General features: G+C 34.2%; 1 protein-coding gene across 3 annotated transcripts in view; it reads right to left on the bottom strand.

Moving 5' to 3' along the window:
* The window catches only part of ATM (ATM serine/threonine kinase), a 116,071-nt gene that overhangs the window by 5,859 nt on the left and 89,488 nt on the right, over positions 1-20,724 (bottom strand). For all 3 annotated transcript variants that reach the window (XM_012545048.3, XM_023499472.2, XM_023499473.2), the window contains exons 48-58: positions 17,311-17,424; positions 16,190-16,407; positions 14,891-15,098; positions 13,871-13,984; positions 13,308-13,466; positions 12,818-12,956; positions 10,711-10,793; positions 9,464-9,604; positions 4,689-4,805; positions 1,728-1,877; positions 835-1,000 (exon numbers count right to left, since the gene is read on the bottom strand). In XM_012545048.3, the coding sequence (XP_012400502.1) occupies positions 835-1,000; positions 1,728-1,877; positions 4,689-4,805; positions 9,464-9,604; positions 10,711-10,793; positions 12,818-12,956; positions 13,308-13,466; positions 13,871-13,984; positions 14,891-15,098; positions 16,190-16,407; positions 17,311-17,424 (1,609 nt within the window). The remainder of the gene's footprint in view (positions 1-834; positions 1,001-1,727; positions 1,878-4,688; positions 4,806-9,463; positions 9,605-10,710; positions 10,794-12,817; positions 12,957-13,307; positions 13,467-13,870; positions 13,985-14,890; positions 15,099-16,189; positions 16,408-17,310; positions 17,425-20,724) is intronic.

Below are 20,724 nucleotides of genomic sequence, written 5' to 3'. Positions count from 1 at the left end.
CCGTATGTTAGAGTTGATTGTCTGTTCAGTTATAAATTCACACTATACACTCCTGTGAATCAGAAATGAATGAAAATATTATGTTTGGAATACCAGACATTAAAATATACATCACTGCTTCAGCACAAAAATGGAAAACTTGCTGCCAAACAAAATATTCTTATATTAACAATGTAATATGAAGTTTTCAAGAGTTTAAAAATTATCTTTAAATGTGTTTGGATTTTTTTTTTTTTTTTTTTTTTTTTTTTTTTTGGCTAGGGTGGGTGAATGGAGATGGGGAAAAGAAGGGTTCAGACTGGTGAGTTCATCAGTGAGTTCCAGCAGAGAAATTAAACTTTTTGCACCTACACAAATCAGCAAATTGTTTGCAATTTAAAATCTTAGAAAAGTGCCTGGGACACTGAAAAGTTTGAATTGCTTGCCTGTGGTCATATAGCAAGTATATAAGGAAGATAGGATTTGACCTCAGGACTTCTTGATTTCAACATATTTACTAGATACATGATTTCTCATTCTATTTGATACAAAGAAAACAATAAATTGAGTAGAAAATTAATGGATAAGTTTCTACCAACAAGCCTGTCCTCCAGCTTAATAGTCAAATGCTTACACAACAATACAAGTTTTATTCAGAAGTGGGCAGATTTCCCCCTGGATTGGCTCCAAAGGATATATTGAGGTACCTAATATAGTGGGAGAAACAGACTATGAAAAAACCTTTGCTAAATAATGCAGATAAAACATATTTCTCCACAAAAATAACTTGTCAAAGGAAAAACTTACCATACTTAAAAGAACTAAGATTATTAAGAAAAGTGTTTAAAAAATTACCAATAGAAGAAGTAGCCACACTGCGAGTATATGCCAATCGCTTTTCAAACCAAACTGCAGGGTCCAAGAATTTTTCCATGCAAAAGTAACGGAAGACTGGCTGAAAGTTTTGGCAAACATTTATGAAAGCTTCATACTTTTCTTCAAAAGATTTCTTCTGCATATCCTTTAAATAAAATGACAAAATATTATTACCAAAAAAAAAAAAAAAAAAAAAAAAAAGGCATCGAGTCCTATTGTGGACATTTGTTGTAACTATTGTTGAGCTGCTTTTTCAGGAGTCTTTTGATTCATGTAGGGTTTGATTTTGCAAAGACATTTAAATGGTTTGCTATTTCCTTCTCCAGCTCATTTTATAGATGAGGAAACTGAGGCAAAATGGGTTATGTGACTTGCATTCTGTCCACTTCTTCATCTACCTGGATCCTAAGGGCATAGCACTGTACCAGATACTGGGAGTGGAGAGGATAATGCAAAACAAAATATAAACAATTACACCCTTCGACAATTATTGTATTTGAAAATTAAACTACCAACAGCAATTTTTCCTGTTATTAATATGACTGAAAAGATGGCAATGGTTATACAATCAGAAGAATCAGACTTAAAACCCAACTCCAACTGCATAACTGTGGGGGAAGTAAGACCTTTTCTGAGTTAATCCTTGCTGAATCTCAAATTGGTCTGCCATTCACTGGATTATGGTGCCTCTTGGTGCTTTGTCAAGCTTAAGAATCAACCTTAACATTATCATACAAAGACATTTTCATTGTAATGTCAAATATTTGAAGATATTTTGTATATTAAAACATTTTAAATTACAAATATCAACATCTGAAATGTACTACAGGACAGTTTTTAAATGGTCTCTTAATTCTCCAATTGTGACTAACCATCATTTTCTTTTGGCACTGATAAGCACTAAAGTCCTTTGGCCTGTATCTTTTATGAGCTCCATCTTCATTATTAACAAGAAATTCACCAATGGGCACTGTCCCCGTACACCATTCAAGGACACCACTTCGCTGAGAAAGGGGAACCACCTACAATTGCAAGAGAGATAGCATTTGTATATGATAAGGCAATATTAGAAAAAATTCAGCTACAAAATCCTGTGTGGAACATTCTGTATAAGTTTGGTAGGCTCTTTGGCAAAAAATGATGCAATAATAAGTTTGCAAAACTAACCAGCACAGTGATAATGTTTGCAGGGGCAGAGGAGTGGGAAGCACAAGATAGAGGAAGAAGCAGGTTCCAAAAATTACTCTAAATATGAAATTATAGGACTCCAGGAGAAAGATTAGATTTGTATATATATATATAGTTAAGAGAAGTTATCTATAAGTGATAAATAAATCTATGGGAGAAAAAAAAAAAAAAAGACCATTAAAAAGGCAAAAGACTGGAAAGAGCTATGCCAAGGAAGTCAAGGGAGAACACATGTCCAAAGTGAGTTGGCCAATAGTATAAAAACATTTTTTTATTTATTTATTTAATAGCCTTTTATTTACAAGTTATATGTATGGGTAACTTTAGAGCATTAACAATTGCCAAACCTCTTGTTCCAATTTATAAAAAACATTTTTAATATGAAAGAAAAATATGCTTGAGTTAGATTGTAAACAGTTTTATGTAACCTCCCACCGAGGTACTGATTGCCAGGGCCATATATACCAATCTTTCCTAGATACACATGAAGATAATCCAATGTTAAGGTGCCAAACAGCCTTTATTGGCAATCTCAGCAAGGGTTAGCAGGAAGCAAGAGTCTATGTATGTCTCTGTATCTCTCTTTGCATCCCTGAATCTCTCTAGATCTCTGCCTCTCTCTACTTCTTTCTGCATCTTTCTTGCCTATGGATTCAAAGCTGGCTATTTTATATTTACTCTCCTCTGGGATTACCCTGTGCCTAGCCCACTCAGCACAGTGTAGGTGGATCCACAGAAAGGAGACACTGAAAGTTAGTGCATCCCTAAGAAAAGATCTAGCAAGAGGGCACACCCCTCACCATCTCAAAGAAACACCTGTAAGACACAACCTCCTGCCTCAGAGGCCAACCCTCCTTCTACTTCCTGGCTCTATTCTACCAGCTGACATAGCATACATGACAATTCTCAGAAGGAAAGTTCCTAACGTTTTAAATGACAAATGGAAGTATTTGGGCTTATTTTAGAACAGAGAATCACTGAAGTTTCCTAAGAAGACTGATTAGACTTATGCTTTAGGAATATTAATTTAGTAGTTATGTGTAATATGAATGAGACGACAGAATGGAGGTAAAGAAGATTAATGAAGGGGCTGTTCCAATAGTCTAATTCAGGGGTCCTCAAACTTTTTAAATAGTTCACTGTCCCTCAGACTGTTGGAGGGCCAGACTATAGTAAAAACAAAAACTTTGTTTTGTGGGCCTTTAAATAAAGAAACTTCATAGCCTTGGGTGAGGGGGATAAACGTCCTCAGCTGCTGCATCTGGCCCGCGGGCTGTAGTTTGAGGACCTCTGGTCTAATTGATGGAAATATAGGCCTGAACTTAAGTGATGATTTTTTTTGAGTATAAAAGGGTCAGATAACATCTTTTGTGGAGGGAAAATTGACAATTGGCAGACTTGTCAACTGATGGTACAGAAGAGAGATAAGTCAAGAATGACTTAAGAGGTTGCAAACCTAGATGGAAGAATGGTAGTCACCATGACAGAAAGAAAAAAGTCAGGAAAATGGGTTTGTTAGTTAGTTAGTTAGTAGTTAGATTTTGGACATGTTTAGTTTTGAGAATCCTGAAACACCTTCAGGTAGAGACAGAGAGAGAGAGAGAGATCCAGGCAACAGCTGGAGATGAAGCACTGAATAGTAGGAGTCAGATAACACTGAATGAATGAATGACTGTCATGAGGAAACAGTATGCTGCAGGAGAGAAAATAGAGAACAGAATTCTAGCTCTGGTTGAATCATTTGCAAGTTATAAGAGTTTGGTCAAGTTCCTTTCTTTGACTGTACCTTAGTTTCTCCACTTGTAAAATGAATAGATTGAATTAAATGATCTATAAGGACCCTCCCACTCTAACACCATATAATCTATAAACATTAATTCAATATATTTTTAAGGCTGTGTTGTTAAAGTCACTGAAGAACAAGGAAATTGTAATAGTCTAGGTAATAGAATTAGTGGCTGCAGGAAATAAAAGGAAAGTGTGACTAAAATTGTGAAAACAGACAAGATTTGATGAAGTGGTAGAAAGGAAACAAGAATGACTCCCATTTTGCAAATTTAAATGACTGAATTATACTTGACAGAAAGTCAAATTCAGAGGAAGTTTTTCCGATGAAATTTTATAGATGACAAATGATGAGCTCTGCTGGGAATATGTTGAGTTTGAGTTGCCAAAGGGAGAAGCTGGTGGAAACCAAATTCAAAAAGCAGTTAGTGATATAGGACTATTCTCCAAGACAAAGATTAGACTTGTATTTATAGTTAGGGAACTTATCTATAGATGATTAAATAAACTTGTGGGAAAAAAAAGGATGAAGACTGGCAAGAGCTGTCTTTGCCAGTGAAACCAAGGGAGAACCCAGAATACAGAAGGAGGTGGCCAATAGTATAAAAAGCTGCAGAGAGGCCAAAGTAGGAAAAGCACTGAGGAAAGGTGAATAGTTTATAAATAAAATGACATATATGCTTTAAGATTTTGGCAAGATGAGAGTAAAGGGTTACAAATCAAGTTTATTTCCTCTTAAGGATTAATTACTGCTATTTTCAGTGACTACCTTAAAAAAAGATAGTTAGAGAAATCTACATTTTATGAAAATGACATCTAACATATCTGCTGCAGTAAAGTATCAGCACAAAATTTGTTACCTTATATGTGCAAATTGTTAATTTTCTCTTTCTTGTGTCAGTGTTTTTCTGGAGTAACATATTACACATCTGGAAAACTTGCTGCATCACTGCATCTTGACGCAGGTCATCTCGACCCTTCAGGAAAAAAAAATATTACTGAATTACAGCTTATTTTCTTTTAAATTAAGGACAGAAAAATCGTGCTTCTTTTAAGAAAGATAATGGAAAAAATTGGCTTGAGTTCTTTAAGTAAATGACATTGAATTCCATCTTTTCCAGAATAGGCTACCATTCCTAGAAACATATACTGCAAACAAAAATCCCCAAACAACCATTTTCTTTCTCTGTTGTCCTTGTTAATTAACCATTAGAAATTTCTGAAAATGAGACTGAGAACACTCTTATATGTGCAATACTGAATACTCAAGAATTAAACAGAGGTAGGGCTGATCTCTAATTCTCCTTAACTTTGTCAGAGACTCTAGAGAGTTACTATCAACTTGGAAGAGGTGGTAATTACAATCTTCCAAATGAAGAAATGAACAAGGACTCTTAATGAGTTCAAGGACATATAAATGTTTGAATGGACCACTTAAAATCTGAAGACTGCTTTTTTCTTCTTCCTCCTGTGAGAGAGATGGTAACAGTGTCTAATAGCTCTAACGACCAGCCAGCTAATAAAATTGAGGTCTTTTGGAAGTCTACAAAAAGAATTACTATAAATCTATTTACACACACACACACACACACACACACACACACACACACAAAAGAATATCAATTTTTCAAACATGCTGACTCAGTCTTCTTGCTGACTCAATAATTAAAAAGAAAACTCCAAACAAGAAATCCATCAATTCAACTCAGTAAGCATTTATTAAACAGCCTACTAGATTAGATACCAGGGATTATGCCGGGTATAGACATGCAAAGACAAAAAACAGTCCCAACAAGCAAGGAATTGTATTCTTATCTGTATCCAAGCACAAAGATAAGCACAAGGAAAAGGTTTACAAAGTAATTTCAAGGAAATGAGGCTAAACCTAAAAGAAAAGGTCTTGGGGTATTTGAATTGAGATTTAGAGAGTAAGAGCTAAATACTGAGGATGGAAAACGTTCCAAAAATAGAGATAGCCTGTGCAAAGTCAAAGAAGTGGGAGATGGAACCGCATGTAATAGGACAGCAAATAGGCTAAGTTGATAAGAATATATAATCATACTGGAAAGATAGATTACAAGAAAAACTTAAAAAAAAAATTCCTTTCCAAGTTTATTATACACTTTTTCCCTTCCCTTACTTTGAGGACCACCTAAAGTAGCTTTGTAAAGTAGTCCCTCCCACCCCCCCATCCATGACAGTTAATTTCCCTCAATAAATCTCTGCAAAGTCTTTCCTATACCTGGAATACATTTTCTGTTTCTTCTAATTCTTTGTTTCCTTCAAAACTCCCAAGTGCCACTTTCTGCTAGACTCTTTCCAGTTATTCGTCCTGCCTTTTCTCTATCAAATTCCTTTTATTTCTACTTCTACTCTGTAAATGCTATTTAATTATCTGTTGACTCTACTAATAGTATAAACATTTTAAGAATGGGACTGTTTAATTTTTGTCTTTCAATCTTATACCTAGTATCAATGTTTGGTACTCATTCTCACAAGAAATCCTTTCTCCCTTCCCACATTAACAAAAAGAAGTACCCAAAACATTGGGAAGATGAATCACTCCAAGTGTTGTAAGTTTTTTGGCATGAATTTGAAAAAATATATTTGATAGGTGATGGCATGCTTATTAAATTTGTGTATGACTCAAATCTGGAAAAGTTAGCTTGATGAGAATCAAAACTGGAAAAGGCTTTAATTTAGCAGGGGCTAAACAATGGGCAGAATCTAAAAAGATGAAATTTAATACAGCTAGGTGAAGTACTTTGTGTGAGTTTTTAAAAAAATCAATTACACAAGCTTAAGACAGGGGATGGCTAAATTTCAAAATGGTGAGGCAACAATTTATGTGAGAATAACCTGGGGCCTTTTAAGTGAACTATAAAATTAATACAAGTTAATAAGGTGTCATGGCAGGCAAAAAAAATGAATCTGAAAAAAACAAAAAAATCAAGTGACTACTCCACTGACTGGGAAATAGCAAAATAAGCTGCAACAGATGAAAGCGACAGCATTTACCATGCCAAAAAAAACACAACTTAGAGGAACTTGGGAAGAAGAATTGCTACAGTGGGGAACAAAACTGGGACAACAATCATTAATACAGTAGTATGAATGCAAATACTGAGGGACAACCAGCCCTAATGAATTTTAAGGATTAATAGAGACACAAAAAAACTGGTAATGAAGTATACATTTCTGACACAGCATAGTACATCTAGCACAGACCTCTGAAGCCTCCGGTCCAATATCTCCTTGTTTAACAGATTTTTTCAGAGGACCACCCTGAAGTCCAAGGAGGCTGTGTACTTTAGGTAAATACCTTGTATTTACCTTCAGTGGTAGCACCTGAACCCATAGCCTCTTAATTTAGAACCACAACCACAATGCTTCCTGTGTGGAATTCTGCACATACCATCAGATATTCTCAATGTGTAATTTTAATTTTTTCCTGTAATGTAAAGGAGAGTTCACTCGGTAGAGGTGGTATAAAATAACAAGAAATAACTGATGTAAAAACAAAAGCCATTAAAACTTTAAGAAAAAAAACCTACTATAACCTTAGCTAGGCTATATTAATAGAACTGTTCAGAATGAGAGAGATGGAAGTTCCACACCAGGAAGACTGTTTCTATTTTTCAATACAACCCTTTAGAAAAAATATTAACAAACTGTAAAATGCCCAGAGGAATAATTAGGATAATGTACAGATTCAAAAGCAATCTTATTTTTATCACTTTGATTTGTTGATACATCTTCTACAGTCTCTGGAAGTGATTTAATTTCATACATTATTGGGAAGATTGAAGCCTGAGTAAAAAAGCAAAGAGAATTCTAACCAAAGAGAACAGATTTCAAACCCTGATGAGACTAAAAGCAGACTGATTCCAGATAAAGCCCCAAAGGGTGATATAATCTGGTTCCCAAGGCTCTTCTAGAAGAAATTAAAAAGGATCTCAAAAGAGAGCTAGAAGAAAAATGGGAAAGGAAAGGAAAATTTTGCAAGAGGGTTTGGAAAAGGCATATAACTCATTAAAAGATAGATCTGACAAAATGGAAAAAGAAAACAATTTCCTGAAAAACAGAATTTGTGAAATGGAAAAGAAAATAACTCCTTAAAAAACAGAATTTGTGAAATGGAAAAAAAAATTACATAGAAAATATTGAAGACTTTAAATTTAAGTTCTCTCCTTTCCTCTCCACCATGCCACAAAATCTTTCTCTGTCTTCCCTCACTGTTTCCTCCTTCCCCCTAATTTCAGAAGATGACATGATAATCATCTACCTTGCCAAAGATAACCTGTGCTGGTTTGGCCTATGATTCACAAGCTTATGGGATCGTGGACAGAGGGCTAGATGGCATCCCTAATGTCATTTAGTCTAATACTCTTATTTTTCTGTTGACAAAGTTGAAGCCTAGGAAGCCTGATGCCTAGCCAAGGTGAAAAAGCTACTAAGACAAAGAGCTGATGTTTGAAGCCAGACTTAACCTCACCACAGACTTGGTTCTACTTCTGACAGCCAGCAAAATCCTTGAGGGCTGCCAAACCAAATTAAAACATAACTGGAAAATGTTTAACAAAATAAACAAAAATGAAACATAGAAAATGTTAATGTGTGGGTTTATAAGTCAATATGCAGCTATTAGGAATAATATCTGAGTCTGATACCACTAGTCTATACCAGCGGCTACCATTTGTTGCTTAACTCTTTACAACCTGCTTCCTTCCTCACTCTACTAAAATTATTTATTCCAAATTCCTCCTTCAGTTTCATGACACTAGTCATTCATGGTTTTCTCTGTCTTCTTAGAGCTAGATAATAGACAAGACAATAGATAACAGTGGTGAGGCTGGAATCAAGAAGATCTGTATTCAAATACTGCCTGAGATCATTTAACCTCATCTGCCTCAGATAACTGTAAAATGGGAATAATAATAGCATCTATCTCCCAGAGTTGTGAGGATCAAATGAGATATTTCCTCCCTTCTTTCCCATTCTTTTCTTTTCTCTCTCCCCCTCTTTCCTTCCTTCCCTCCTGCCCTTCCCAATTCTTTTTCATTTCCTGTACTAGTTTCTTTTCCTAGCCCTGGGTACAGATTTCCCCTCAAGCTTCCTTTGACCTTTTCTCTCAACTCTTTTCCTTAGCAATCTCTATCCTAACACATTATTAACTTAACTAATACATTACTTCTATGCAAATAACTTTTACATTTTTGTGTCTCTCCCCAACTTCACAGAACTTTAGTCCTAAGCTTTCAACTTACTGCCAGACTAAATGTTCACCCTAGATATCTTGCTGATATTTTTTAATATGTCTAAAATTGAAAGTATAATACTCTCTCCAAACCTGAATTTTTTCCTACTTTCCTTATTTCTTTTCATGTCATGATCATGACATGATCATGTCATCCCAAATCACCCAGAGTTAAAATCATGCAGGCATATTTGACAGGTTGATATTTAGTTAAAATAAGGAAAACTTTCCAAAAATTATAAAGGCCACAAAGTGGAATGAATGAACAGCTGGGGAAGGACATAAGTTTCTTTTCACTAAACTTCTTAAAAGGAAGCTAGACAGTCTCTATTCCTAGGGATTCATTTTTTGGTGTAAGTTGGGTTGGGAAGGACCTACCTTGACAAGCTGTCTCCTCTCTTTACCATCTGATCCTACACAATCTATTATTTTAGGTAGATTCAGACCTCCTGCTAAACGAAATTCTTGCTTGAATGACCGTATAGTCACCACATTTTCATATTCTCCTGTAGGGTCAATCTAGAAAGATTCAAATAGAAGAATAAGAGATCAAATTCACAATATTAAATGAAGTATCTGTTACCAGCAAAAAAAAAATTTTCTTAACATCATTAAGGAAAGAAGTGATATTTGGTTTCATAAAAATGTCAGATGCTAAGAACAACATGGATTGCCACTATCCTGTTTCATCTAGATAGAAGAATTGGGAGTTTTAATTAGTTACAAAAAGATGCCATAAGAAGTCTACTTAGATCACCAAAAAGTAATTTCAAACTGAAATCTATGTATAATCTAGTGTTACGATTTATCACTTGTTATCTTTTTAGCCCATTTTTAACCTAAAAGCAACAGGAGTTCAGTTTTTTCAAGGAGAAAAGCCATGGCAAAATAAGTATAGAGATATGTTTCAAAGAAGACAGGGGAATTTTCTAAATAGTACCATTCAATTAGTATTTTTCCAAGTAAATATGAAATTCAGTAATAGAGTTGAAATAGCTGGAAAAACATTGGTTAATAGTTAGGGAACAGTACTTCAAACCAAACAATCTCAGAGGAAGGGAAGTAAGAGTTTGTCACAGCTATATTCTAAAAAAGGGTAATTTCTCTTCCAATCTACTTATTTACCAAAGAGTATGTTATCATTCTGATGATGAGAAGACTACACAAAGGATTTTCATTCCTGAATGTCTAGTCAAAGTATAATAATTGATCATCATCATAGTGTCCATAAGCATTCAAAACCACTTACTTTTATGATAACTTATATCCCTATATTCATGTGGGACTATTTATATAGTTTTGGAGTTTTATTACTTAGAGACATGCTATACTATGATGTTTTATAAACAGTTTAAAAAAACATACTAACAAAATTATTTAAGAGGAAGTTCCTTAGGAAATCTGAACCTAAGCTATTAGAAAAGGAGGATTCTAAATTCCTATTTTCAGTTTAGGAACAACTTGCACAGCTTCTCTTCAGGAAATCAAGAAAATTAGTAGTGCTGAAAGAATAAAATGAAAGGAAAAAAAAATCTTGAAATACTTTAGAACACTGTATGGTAAAGATCAATTAAAAAATACTTTAACCCAGCCTTAACTCAAACATCACACACAGCTCCAATTACCTTAATTTCCATGGTGGGAACAACAACGTCGTCTAAGTTCTTTAGTCTAATAATGGGCTGGTCTGCAGGAATGTTTATACCTTCTGTATTAAAATAAGGATATTTTTAGTGAAAATTGTCTATATGATTCATTAATAACTTGAGAAGGGTGGTTTCAGGTAAGTCAAGAATAAAAAATGTGTTCTATTTGCCAGATATCATCCTTTACCTCAATTCTATACAGGATAACCCTTGCCCACAATTTCTAGGAGGCTAAATTCTGGTTTTATCTCTGACCTGAAGTTCCAAGGTTATGCAACTGAGCTAGAACCAATGATTATTGCAGTTAATATGGTCCTCAGCTGACTGGTTTAGTTAGCCTTTCCCATTCTAGTCTCCCCTGTCCCATCTTCTATTTAGGGTAAAATCCATCTGTGGGGATAAACACTAACTTCTAGACATAATGCACAGTAGCATCCATAACAAGACCATGATGCATTATTTCAACAATTTATTAGTGGAAGGAGTGCATCAATACTGTGGGTGTAATCTACACACCATGGCAATGTTACCATGACAAGAGGAGGTAGCAGTGAGCCTATATAACATTAAAAAAAAACTTCATCCACACCCCCAATCTAATGTTAGGGAAACAGTTACGTTTTGGATATATTGGAAGAAATTAGGTAAACTGCAAATCTTTTAACAGTTAAAGAAGAATAACATTTGGGCAAAATAGATTACAAAGAAAATTAAAATAAATGTGTAAATAGAGGTTACAAAATCAAACAAAAATCTACAAATATTTAGAAAACAGTATTGAAGAAGATGAATTAAAAAAAAAAAATCTAGTGGCTACAGACGGCCCTGTATGCAGGAGATCTTGGCTTTTTTAAGCAAAGTTCTTTAACAGGTATCAGTTTGACTAAAGCAACTGTCCATTTAGTGATAAAAGCTAGGTAAAAAAAGAAATGAATGGCCTTTTTCACCTAATCCAAAAAATAAAAAAATCAATCTGGGAGGGGATGACCCTCAAGAGTTTTTGGCCAAAACAAAAACAAACTGCTATACACGTTCATCCTGAGGCCATCAGGAAGACAGTTCCAGAAGAGAAAGTAAAGCAAGGCTTTGCTTTTGTGACCTTGCACAGCCCTCTCTCACTTAAATCCAATTCACCTGAATGTCATGGTATCACCTCCCTGATATCTTGGTCCTCTTCAAGAAAGGACCAACAACAATAAAACAATAGTTTAACAATGATGAGAGTGAGGGGAGAAAGTGAGTGAGATTTTTTTTTTCAGATTTAGTCATAGTGACTGGCACATAGTAAGTGCTTAATAAAAGTTTACTGACTGAGTGAACCTATGTTTTATAATATTTGATTTCTAAAAAAGGTTCTTATCTAAATAATAACAGGAAACTGTTAATCAGAATACTGGCAATTTCCAATTGTTCAGTAATTGACTACAGTAGTATATGGATTATCCAGGCCTTTCTTTCTTCCTACTTTTGATTTAATTACAGATGATATATATAATATATGTAACAGAGGGAATACTGGGAGGGTGGGAAAAGATTTAGACATCACTGAACCTATTTTGCTTGTTATCAGATTTATTTTTATTTTATTTTTGCTGAGGCAATTGGGGTTAAGTGACTTGCTCAAGGTCAGCTAGGAAATGTAAAGTGTTTGAGGCCAAATTTGAACTCAGGTCCTTCTGACTTCAAGGCTGATGCACTATCCACTGTGCCTCCTAGCTGACCCTATTATCAGATTTATTAATAATTCTAAACACACTGCTTATCCCTTGATAGAAAGGTGATGGATTCAAGTGTAGATTGAAATATAATTTCTTTATTATACATATTTATAATGGGTCTGGTTTTCTTATTTTCTCAATGGGGGGAGAGAAAAAATTAAAAAGTGCACAGGAAGGTTAAATTTATAGGATATGAATATATTTCTGTTATCTATAGATTGCAATTATTAGGGCCTTCTTTATTTTCCATTACCATGGATAACTGAGAGTTGATTATATTTAATTATGAATATTTGCGTTCTTGTGCATACTATTAATATGACTGCAGAAAAAAATATTGCACCATGTCAATAAATTTCAATACATACTTCTCTGAGTCTTCCATGGGTTGGCATCCATATTGGCTAATGTGATATAAGCATCACAAAGTTCTTTCACATTTCTGACCATCTTGGCTTTTCCATCTTTGATAATACTTATTATGTTGTTTGCAGCTTCCATTCGATCCTAATTTTAAAAAAAAGACTGTCACAGAAGAAACATACACAGCTAGTCGTTCAAAGCCACACAGAGCGCATAGAGACAAATCTAAAGTCTAGTTCTATACCTACAATCACCCTAAGACACAACACATGTACCAAAAAAAAAAAGAATACTCTACAGGTAAACAATTTTTAAAAAATCATGTTAGTGTTTTTCTCTGTTCATCAGTCTAAGAAAAATTTCAAGGTATATTGAATTTCTAACTATTCTACTGTTAATACAAATAAATCAATGTAATGAAAAGCGTTAGTACCCTGGAGCTGTGGTCCAAAAACATCTGATGAAATAAATGAATGAAAAGTTCTACCTACATACCTCATCAAGCTGAGAAATTTGCTTTGGTGCATTTTTCGTTATTCTGCTTCTTGTTGCTGCTTCTGATTTGGTTAGAAGTTCATCCTTATTTGCATTTGCTAAGGCTAGTATAATAAACAAAGTATGATGGGGGTGATCCCGTGAAATTCTAGCAATGAGCTGTTGGAGAGGTAAGAATAACTAGTTATCAAGAGGTGAACTGAACAAACTGAAACAAATTTCAAAAGTAATCTACAAATTCAGGGAAGAAAGTAAGACATGCATTTCATTAAGTAATGCCTCTTGGGGATGAGAATAGTGAAACTGTGATACACTGCCCAAGGAAATTTAGGAGGCAAAGGCATAGGAAAAAACCAATAGATCTAGTTTCCACCCTTATAAAAAAAAATATTATAAGGCTGAACACATTGTACTTTCTCTTTTCTTGAAGATATAATATGTAGCTAGTTTGGCCACATTGAAAAAAAGCCTCTAATGCAGTATAAAGAAAGTTATTTATTCTCTATCAAGGTGATATGATAAGAAAGAATATGTTTTTGACTTCGGGTATTAAGTCTCATTACATTATTCAGAACTTCATGAAATCCTAGGCCTCCCATCATTTTGGTTCCCATTCTAGCAGCCAGCTGGTACATAAGAGGCAGAAACTTGTATGAGGGAATCTTCACTCCATCTTTCTGTTTTGAAAAGAAATCAGAAATTGTCAATTTAAAAAAAATCCTATAATATTCCAACACAGATTGTTCTAAAGACATTCAAAATGTTTTAAACATTACATACATACATATATATGTGATACATAAGATATGTACATATCTTATACATATGTAACATTTTATATTTAACATATATTTGCAATGTGAATAATAATATTCACAATGTAGACAATTTAGTAGTTAACAGTAATTTGACTCCTTTCCTTTGCCACTTGTCTTCCAAGTCCTTTGACAACGAAGGTCTAGGCAAGTAGAACATAAAGTCATAAATTAAAATCTATTAAGAATCAGCAGGATTTTTGGCATTGAAATTATATGTGGATCAAAGGAAGCCTACAGAAAAAGCAGTCATAGAATATAATGGGGCTATTCTAAGAAAAATAGGATTACTTTATCAAAAACGAGAAATTATGAATCTGGGTCTATCCTGAATCCAATTATACTTTTATTTCATGAAAATTTCTCATTTATTTTCAGACTTTTTGATTATACATTTTAAATTTAGTAAATGGAAATTTTCACTAAAAGTGAAGAGATTTTTCAACAAAAACTTAAGAACTGCTACCTTCAGATTGATTTTCAAGGATAATCACAACTGATTTTTCTATTTTAGTTCTTTAAGGAAAATACATCTTCCAAGGCCACAGAAGAGAACAATCTTTCTGTGGGCATGGAAATGGGGATTAGGAGAACAGGGAATAGGACATAGAATTCTCTCATTTCTACATAAAATCACACCATTACCAAGATCTAAATTAAGTCCCTACTAGGTAGAAGATAGTCTGTTAAATTATTCAGAAAATAAATTTATACTCAACTTACCTTATTTTCCAATCTTCTGTCTTAAAGCTGGAAAAGACAACTTACCTTCATCATGCTATTGACTCCAGAAACTGCAGAGTTTTCGAGCCAAAGAGAACAAAGTCGAAATATCCACATATCATGTTCTTCTCCACTAAGCAAACAGCTGATATAATTCTCAACTGCTTTACACAAGAAGCGTTTGCGATCTTCTCTCAATGCACGGATTGCACATTCATCCAGCTCTAGCTCTCTCTGAACCTTCACTGTATATCTAATATTGAAGAATTAAAGTAAAAATAACAAATCAACTACATTTATAAAATCACAATGGGCTAATGGATTTATCAGGCCAGAGAGGTGGAAGAGACTTTAAGAATCCTCTAACTCCCTCATTTTACAAATAAGAAAATTGAGACCCAGAGAGAAGAGACTTCTCCAGTCAGTTTACACAGCAAAAGTGCATTCAAGCCCAGGCAAGAGACCCATGAACTATACCTCTTACCATCACATCACAATTACCTGAGATTATAGCTTATCCTTTACTAAGATCTAGGCTCCAGAAAGGCCAGGCTTGTAACTTATCTACAACAATGTACATTCCCTACAGACAAGAACAAAATTCTTTGGAGAATAGGTACTGAATGTAATTTGTAGAATGAACAGATGAACTATAAAAGTCATAAACTATCAATAAAAATGGAAATCAAAAATGTATTATGTGGAATATTAATGGTGAGAATTCAACATCTTAAACACTTTACTACCCTGGGTAATAAGAGGCAAAAAAAAGATGGTCTGACCAAGCTATCTAGTTTCCTTAATTATGTATTTCTTCAACTGAAGATAGGGCATAAATAAGTGAAGATATTGATTACATTAATATAACTTATTTGTGTTTTCTTCTTTAGATTTTTCAGTCATAAAACAAATCATAGCCTACCATAAATAGCACTCAGACTGCAAAATGTATTTATAATGGAACCCCTCAGACATCAGAAATCTAATCTTCTAAATTAAAGAATAATCATGATAAGTCATTTCACTAAAACAAATTCCAGTACCAGAATGAGGGTTATCAGATATCAGAGCTAAAAGAAGTCATGTTGCCCAAACTCTTCATTTTATTAAAGAAAATGAGGGGACAATGGTCAAAGATTTAAGAGTAACAGAGCTGAGATTTAAACCAGCTCTTTTACCTACAATGATCTTTTCCAATATAGCACATTGCTTTTTGAAAACAAAAAATCCCAAAGAAAACTAAATTCATGTCTTGCACAAATATATTCTTGCTCCACAGTCTGGTGAACATAAAACTATCCAAACATTAATTACCTGTTGTGTTCCTTTTCATTCAATTATTACCTGTTTGTCTGGACTTTGTGTTCCCTAAGAAGGCCCACTTCCTGTTTAGCCTTATTCAGCAGAGCTTGTTTATTTTCAAATTCTGATGATTTCATATAGTTTTCAATTCTTTGATACTGAATATCTGAAAAACGTGCCAATGATAGGAAAGCCTTCATCTTTCCACTCCTCAGTTTATCACTACACTCTCCATCAAAACTGCCAGCAATTTCCACTGCCTAAAAGAAATACCAATTAACATCTACAAATATACATACAAAAACTGATATATTTAATAAAAAAAAGTAAATCAAGGCGATCAGCATATTAGATAAATGTTCTAAACTATAGAGAATACAGCACATTTTATGCAGCTCTATAGAAGGTTGATTTCCTCCTCAGAAATTCCATGAGGTGGAAATAATCTTTACTTTATTTTACAGGAAATCAAAGTTAAAAGAAATTAAATGACTTCCTATATATTATCCAATAATGTCCAAAATGGGACTTATACCAGAGTTCTTAACTCCCAAGTCTACTATGTTTTTCTTCACATTATTCTACCTTAATATTAAAAACCACAGTATTTCTGGTCTTTCTGGGAATAAAGATATAAGATACTTTATTTGAATGTATAGAATTAGCAAAGTAGTTATTAATTAAAACTATACAAAAACTATAAATTCTAAAAATACATGTACTGTGAAATGTATAAAACAAAAAGTTACTGTGGGACTTCTGATATTGTGTTTCAAAAATCTGCAATACCTTGCAGATTGGATGAAATGAAAAGGCAAAAGCTTGGATGGGATCTAAAATTTTTAGGTCTCCAAACTTAGCAGGTTATCATGGGTGAATAAGAAAAAGTAAATAACTTTCTCACTCACTACTACTTTACAGATAATAAGTGGGGAAGGTTACTAGGAAATTACCTAGATGGAAAGGATTGAAAAATATGCAGGTATAGATTCTAAAGGCTGCAAATTTAACCTCAATAATTCTGAAAATGTGTTCCTACTAATAAAATCCCTACTTATTAGAGATTATATAGATATGTTCTAAAACTCTAATGGATTGAGACAAAAACTAGAGCATTTGGGAAAATTAGCCTTTCTCATCAAAAACTATTTTAAAACTCTTACCTTTTCTAGGTATGTCTGCATAATGACTGTGGGGTTTTCTAAGCAAGTTTCTGCCAACCAGTTTCCACAAACTCTCAAACATTCTGCATATATCAGTTTCAGGCTTGAGTCATTCTTTACAATGGAAGGAAATTTTTAGAAAATGAAGTCAATTACTGCATGTATTCACAAGAATATGCTAATATAATGGGCTTACAAAATTACTCTCCTTCACCACCATAATAAATATGAGAAAAATGCTACCTTAGTCAAGAATTCCTACATAACGCAGGTTCAATTCAATAAATTTTTATTAGATACCATCAGCCACAATGGAAAACATACAGATGAATACCATAATTTCTACCACCAAGTAGTTTATAATTAGTAGGAGAAATAAAACATGCACAAACAAAATCAATTACAATTTAGTAAGTACATAGGACAGCCACAAAATAGTATGAGCACGGAGTAGAAAGATCTTTTTTTTTTTTTTGGCTGAGATATCAAGGAAATTTTTACGAGTCAGGTTCACCTGAGCTAAGCTTTAAAAAGATAGGACAGAAAAAGATATGAACAGATAATTCTCAGATGAAGAAATTGAAACTATTTCTAACCATATGAAAAGATGCTTCAAGTCATTATTAATGAGAGAAATGCAAATTAAGACAACTCTGAGATACCACTACATACCTGTCAGATTGGCTAGAATGACAGAGAAAGATAATGTGGAATGTTGGAAGGGATGTGGGAAAACAGGGACATTAATACATTGTTGGTGGAATTGTGAATACATCCAACCATTCTGGAGAGCAATTTGGAACTATGCTCAAAAAGTTATCAAACTGTGCATACCCTTTGATCCAGAAGTATTACTATTAGGCTTATATCCCAAAGAGATCATAAAGAAGGGAAAGGGATCTGTATGTGCACGGATGTTTGTGGCAGCCCTCTTCGTAGTGGCCAGAAACTGGAAACTGAGTGGATGCCCATCACTTGGAGAATGGCTGAATAAATTGTGGTATATGAATATTATGGAATATTATTGTTCTGTAAGAAATGACCAACAGGATGATTTCAGAAAGGCCTGGAGAGACTTACATGAACTAATGCTGAGTGAAACGAGCAGGGCCAAGAGATCATTATATACTTCAACAACAATACTAGATGATGACCAGTTCTGATGGACCTGGCCATCTTCAGCAACAAGATCAACCAAATCATTTCCAATGGAGCAGTAATGAACTGAACCAGCTACGCCCAGCGAAAGAACTCTGGGAGATGACTAAAAACCATTACATTGAATTCCCAATCCCTATATTTTTGCCCACCTGAATTTTTTATTTCCTTCACAAGCTAATCGTACAATATTTCAGAGTCTGATTCTATTTGTACAGCAAAATAACAGTTTGGTCATGAATACTTATTGTGTATCTAATTTATATTTTAATATATTTAACATCTACTGATCATCCTGCCATCTGGGGGAGGGGGTGAGGGGTAAGAGGGGAAAAATTGGAACAAGAGGTTTGGCAGTTGTCAATGCTGTAAAGTTACCCATACATATAACCTGTAAATAAAAGGCTATTAAGTTAAAAAAAAAAAAAAAAAAAAAGGACAGAGAGGAGGACAGAAGGCAGTTCAAGATCAGGAGACACTGAAATAAAAGCCAATATAGAAAATGAGGACAAGAATAGAGAATGGGAAATAGACAATTTTATCTGCAAACATGACTAAGAATAATGTAAGATCAGGCAGAAGACCCAGACAAGATTAGAAAACTAGGAAGAAATAGTAGTCAAGTTTTCCCCAACAACTACTTCACAAAATCCTAGAATAATAAACCTGAGACCAAGTTTTGATAAGGAAATTCAGGAAAAAAAACTATGAGTCATCTTTTAGTGCAGATTAGCACAGAGAGATATTTGAATAGGCAGTTATTAGGAAGAGTCTAACCAGGAATGGCTGCTTGGATCATCCAAGAGTGGACTGAATAAGACCCTTGCTTGAAGACATGCACCAGGACAAGAAGAGACAGCTGGCATCTGTCACTGGATACAACATAGATCAGTGGATGCCAGTCCAGGGCCAAAAGTAATCTCAGGCCTTGATTTGTATATTGAGATAAACAAGGTCAAAAGTGAGTTATAGTTCTGTGGCTCTGACTCCAGGAAGTAGAGCAGGATCTCAAAAGTAGTTCTCAGAATAGTAAGCACAGGAAACCCATACCCAAGAAAGCCTGCAATTCTGTCAACCTGAACCTGCAGAACTTTGCAAATTGGATGACAGTGTTTAGGTTCAAAGAAGTTTGCTGGAGTTTGAAACAGAGGAAAGGCAATAATTGTGCTGCTCACCTCCAAACCAAGGACAGAAACTTGCAGAGTTCAAACCAGAAGATCATTTCATTCTGGATTAGACTTTAGGCCTTAAATATCCCTGAGATCTTAGAATGCTACTCCTTTTCAATACTCCAAGAAAGCAGCTGAAGTACCCCAAAGGCCACAAAACAGGACCAGAAAAAATATGCCTTGCAGAAATTCAGAAAATCTGATCCTAATATTAAATCATACAGAGAAGAAAGAGCAAGGGAAAAAGAATCCCTCCATAAAAAGCTATTAAACCCTTCCATAAAAAATGACAAGGATCCTCAATACAGAAACCCAAAAGAGAATGGCTACAAAACATCTACACAAAGACTACTTCAAAGAAAAATGCAGCTTGGGAGCTATGGCAGAAAGAATTGATCATTAACAGCTTAGATTAAGAGGTACAAAACCTTACCATGTTACAACAAACTATTTGAAAATTACGATGAACCCAAACAGAAGATAATTACTCCATGAGATAACAAGAAATATTAAAACAAAGTTAAAAGACTGAAAAATAAAAAACCAAGCAAAAATAGACATATAAGATATCTCATAGATTAAAAAAAATGACCTGGAAGACAGATGAAGGAAAAATAAATTTAAGAATCACTGGACCACCTGAAATCCATGAAAAAAAAAAAAATAGACATCATATTTCAAAAAATCACAAAAGAAAACTGCCAAAATTTTGCCTGCTAGTTCTTTGAACTAGAAGACAAAAGTAGAAACAGAATTCACAGGTTAACTCCTGAAAGAAGCCCCTAAATGTAAACTCTGAGGAAGATCAAATTCAATAACTAAAGCTTCCATAATATAGGGGAAAAATACAAAAACTCAGAAAGAATTCAAGGACCAAAGTGCTATAGTCAGGATCTTAGAAGATATGGCAGTCACTACTATAAAAGAACAGAAAGCTTGGAATATGATATTCCAGAAGGCAAAGAATATACTCTGATCAATCAAAATTAACTTGCCCAGTTTAAAAAAAAAAAAAAAAAGGGTAGAATCCTACAAGGGGAAAAAAATAAACCTTTAATGAAATAGAAGACTTCCAAGCATTCTTGAT

The sequence above is a fragment of the Sarcophilus harrisii genome, chromosome 3 (assembly GCF_902635505.1).
Source record: "Sarcophilus harrisii chromosome 3, mSarHar1.11, whole genome shotgun sequence".
In the NCBI taxonomy this organism is placed as follows: Eukaryota; Metazoa; Chordata; class Mammalia; order Dasyuromorphia; family Dasyuridae; genus Sarcophilus; species Sarcophilus harrisii.
This window is presented reverse-complemented; position numbering and strand designations above follow the sequence as displayed.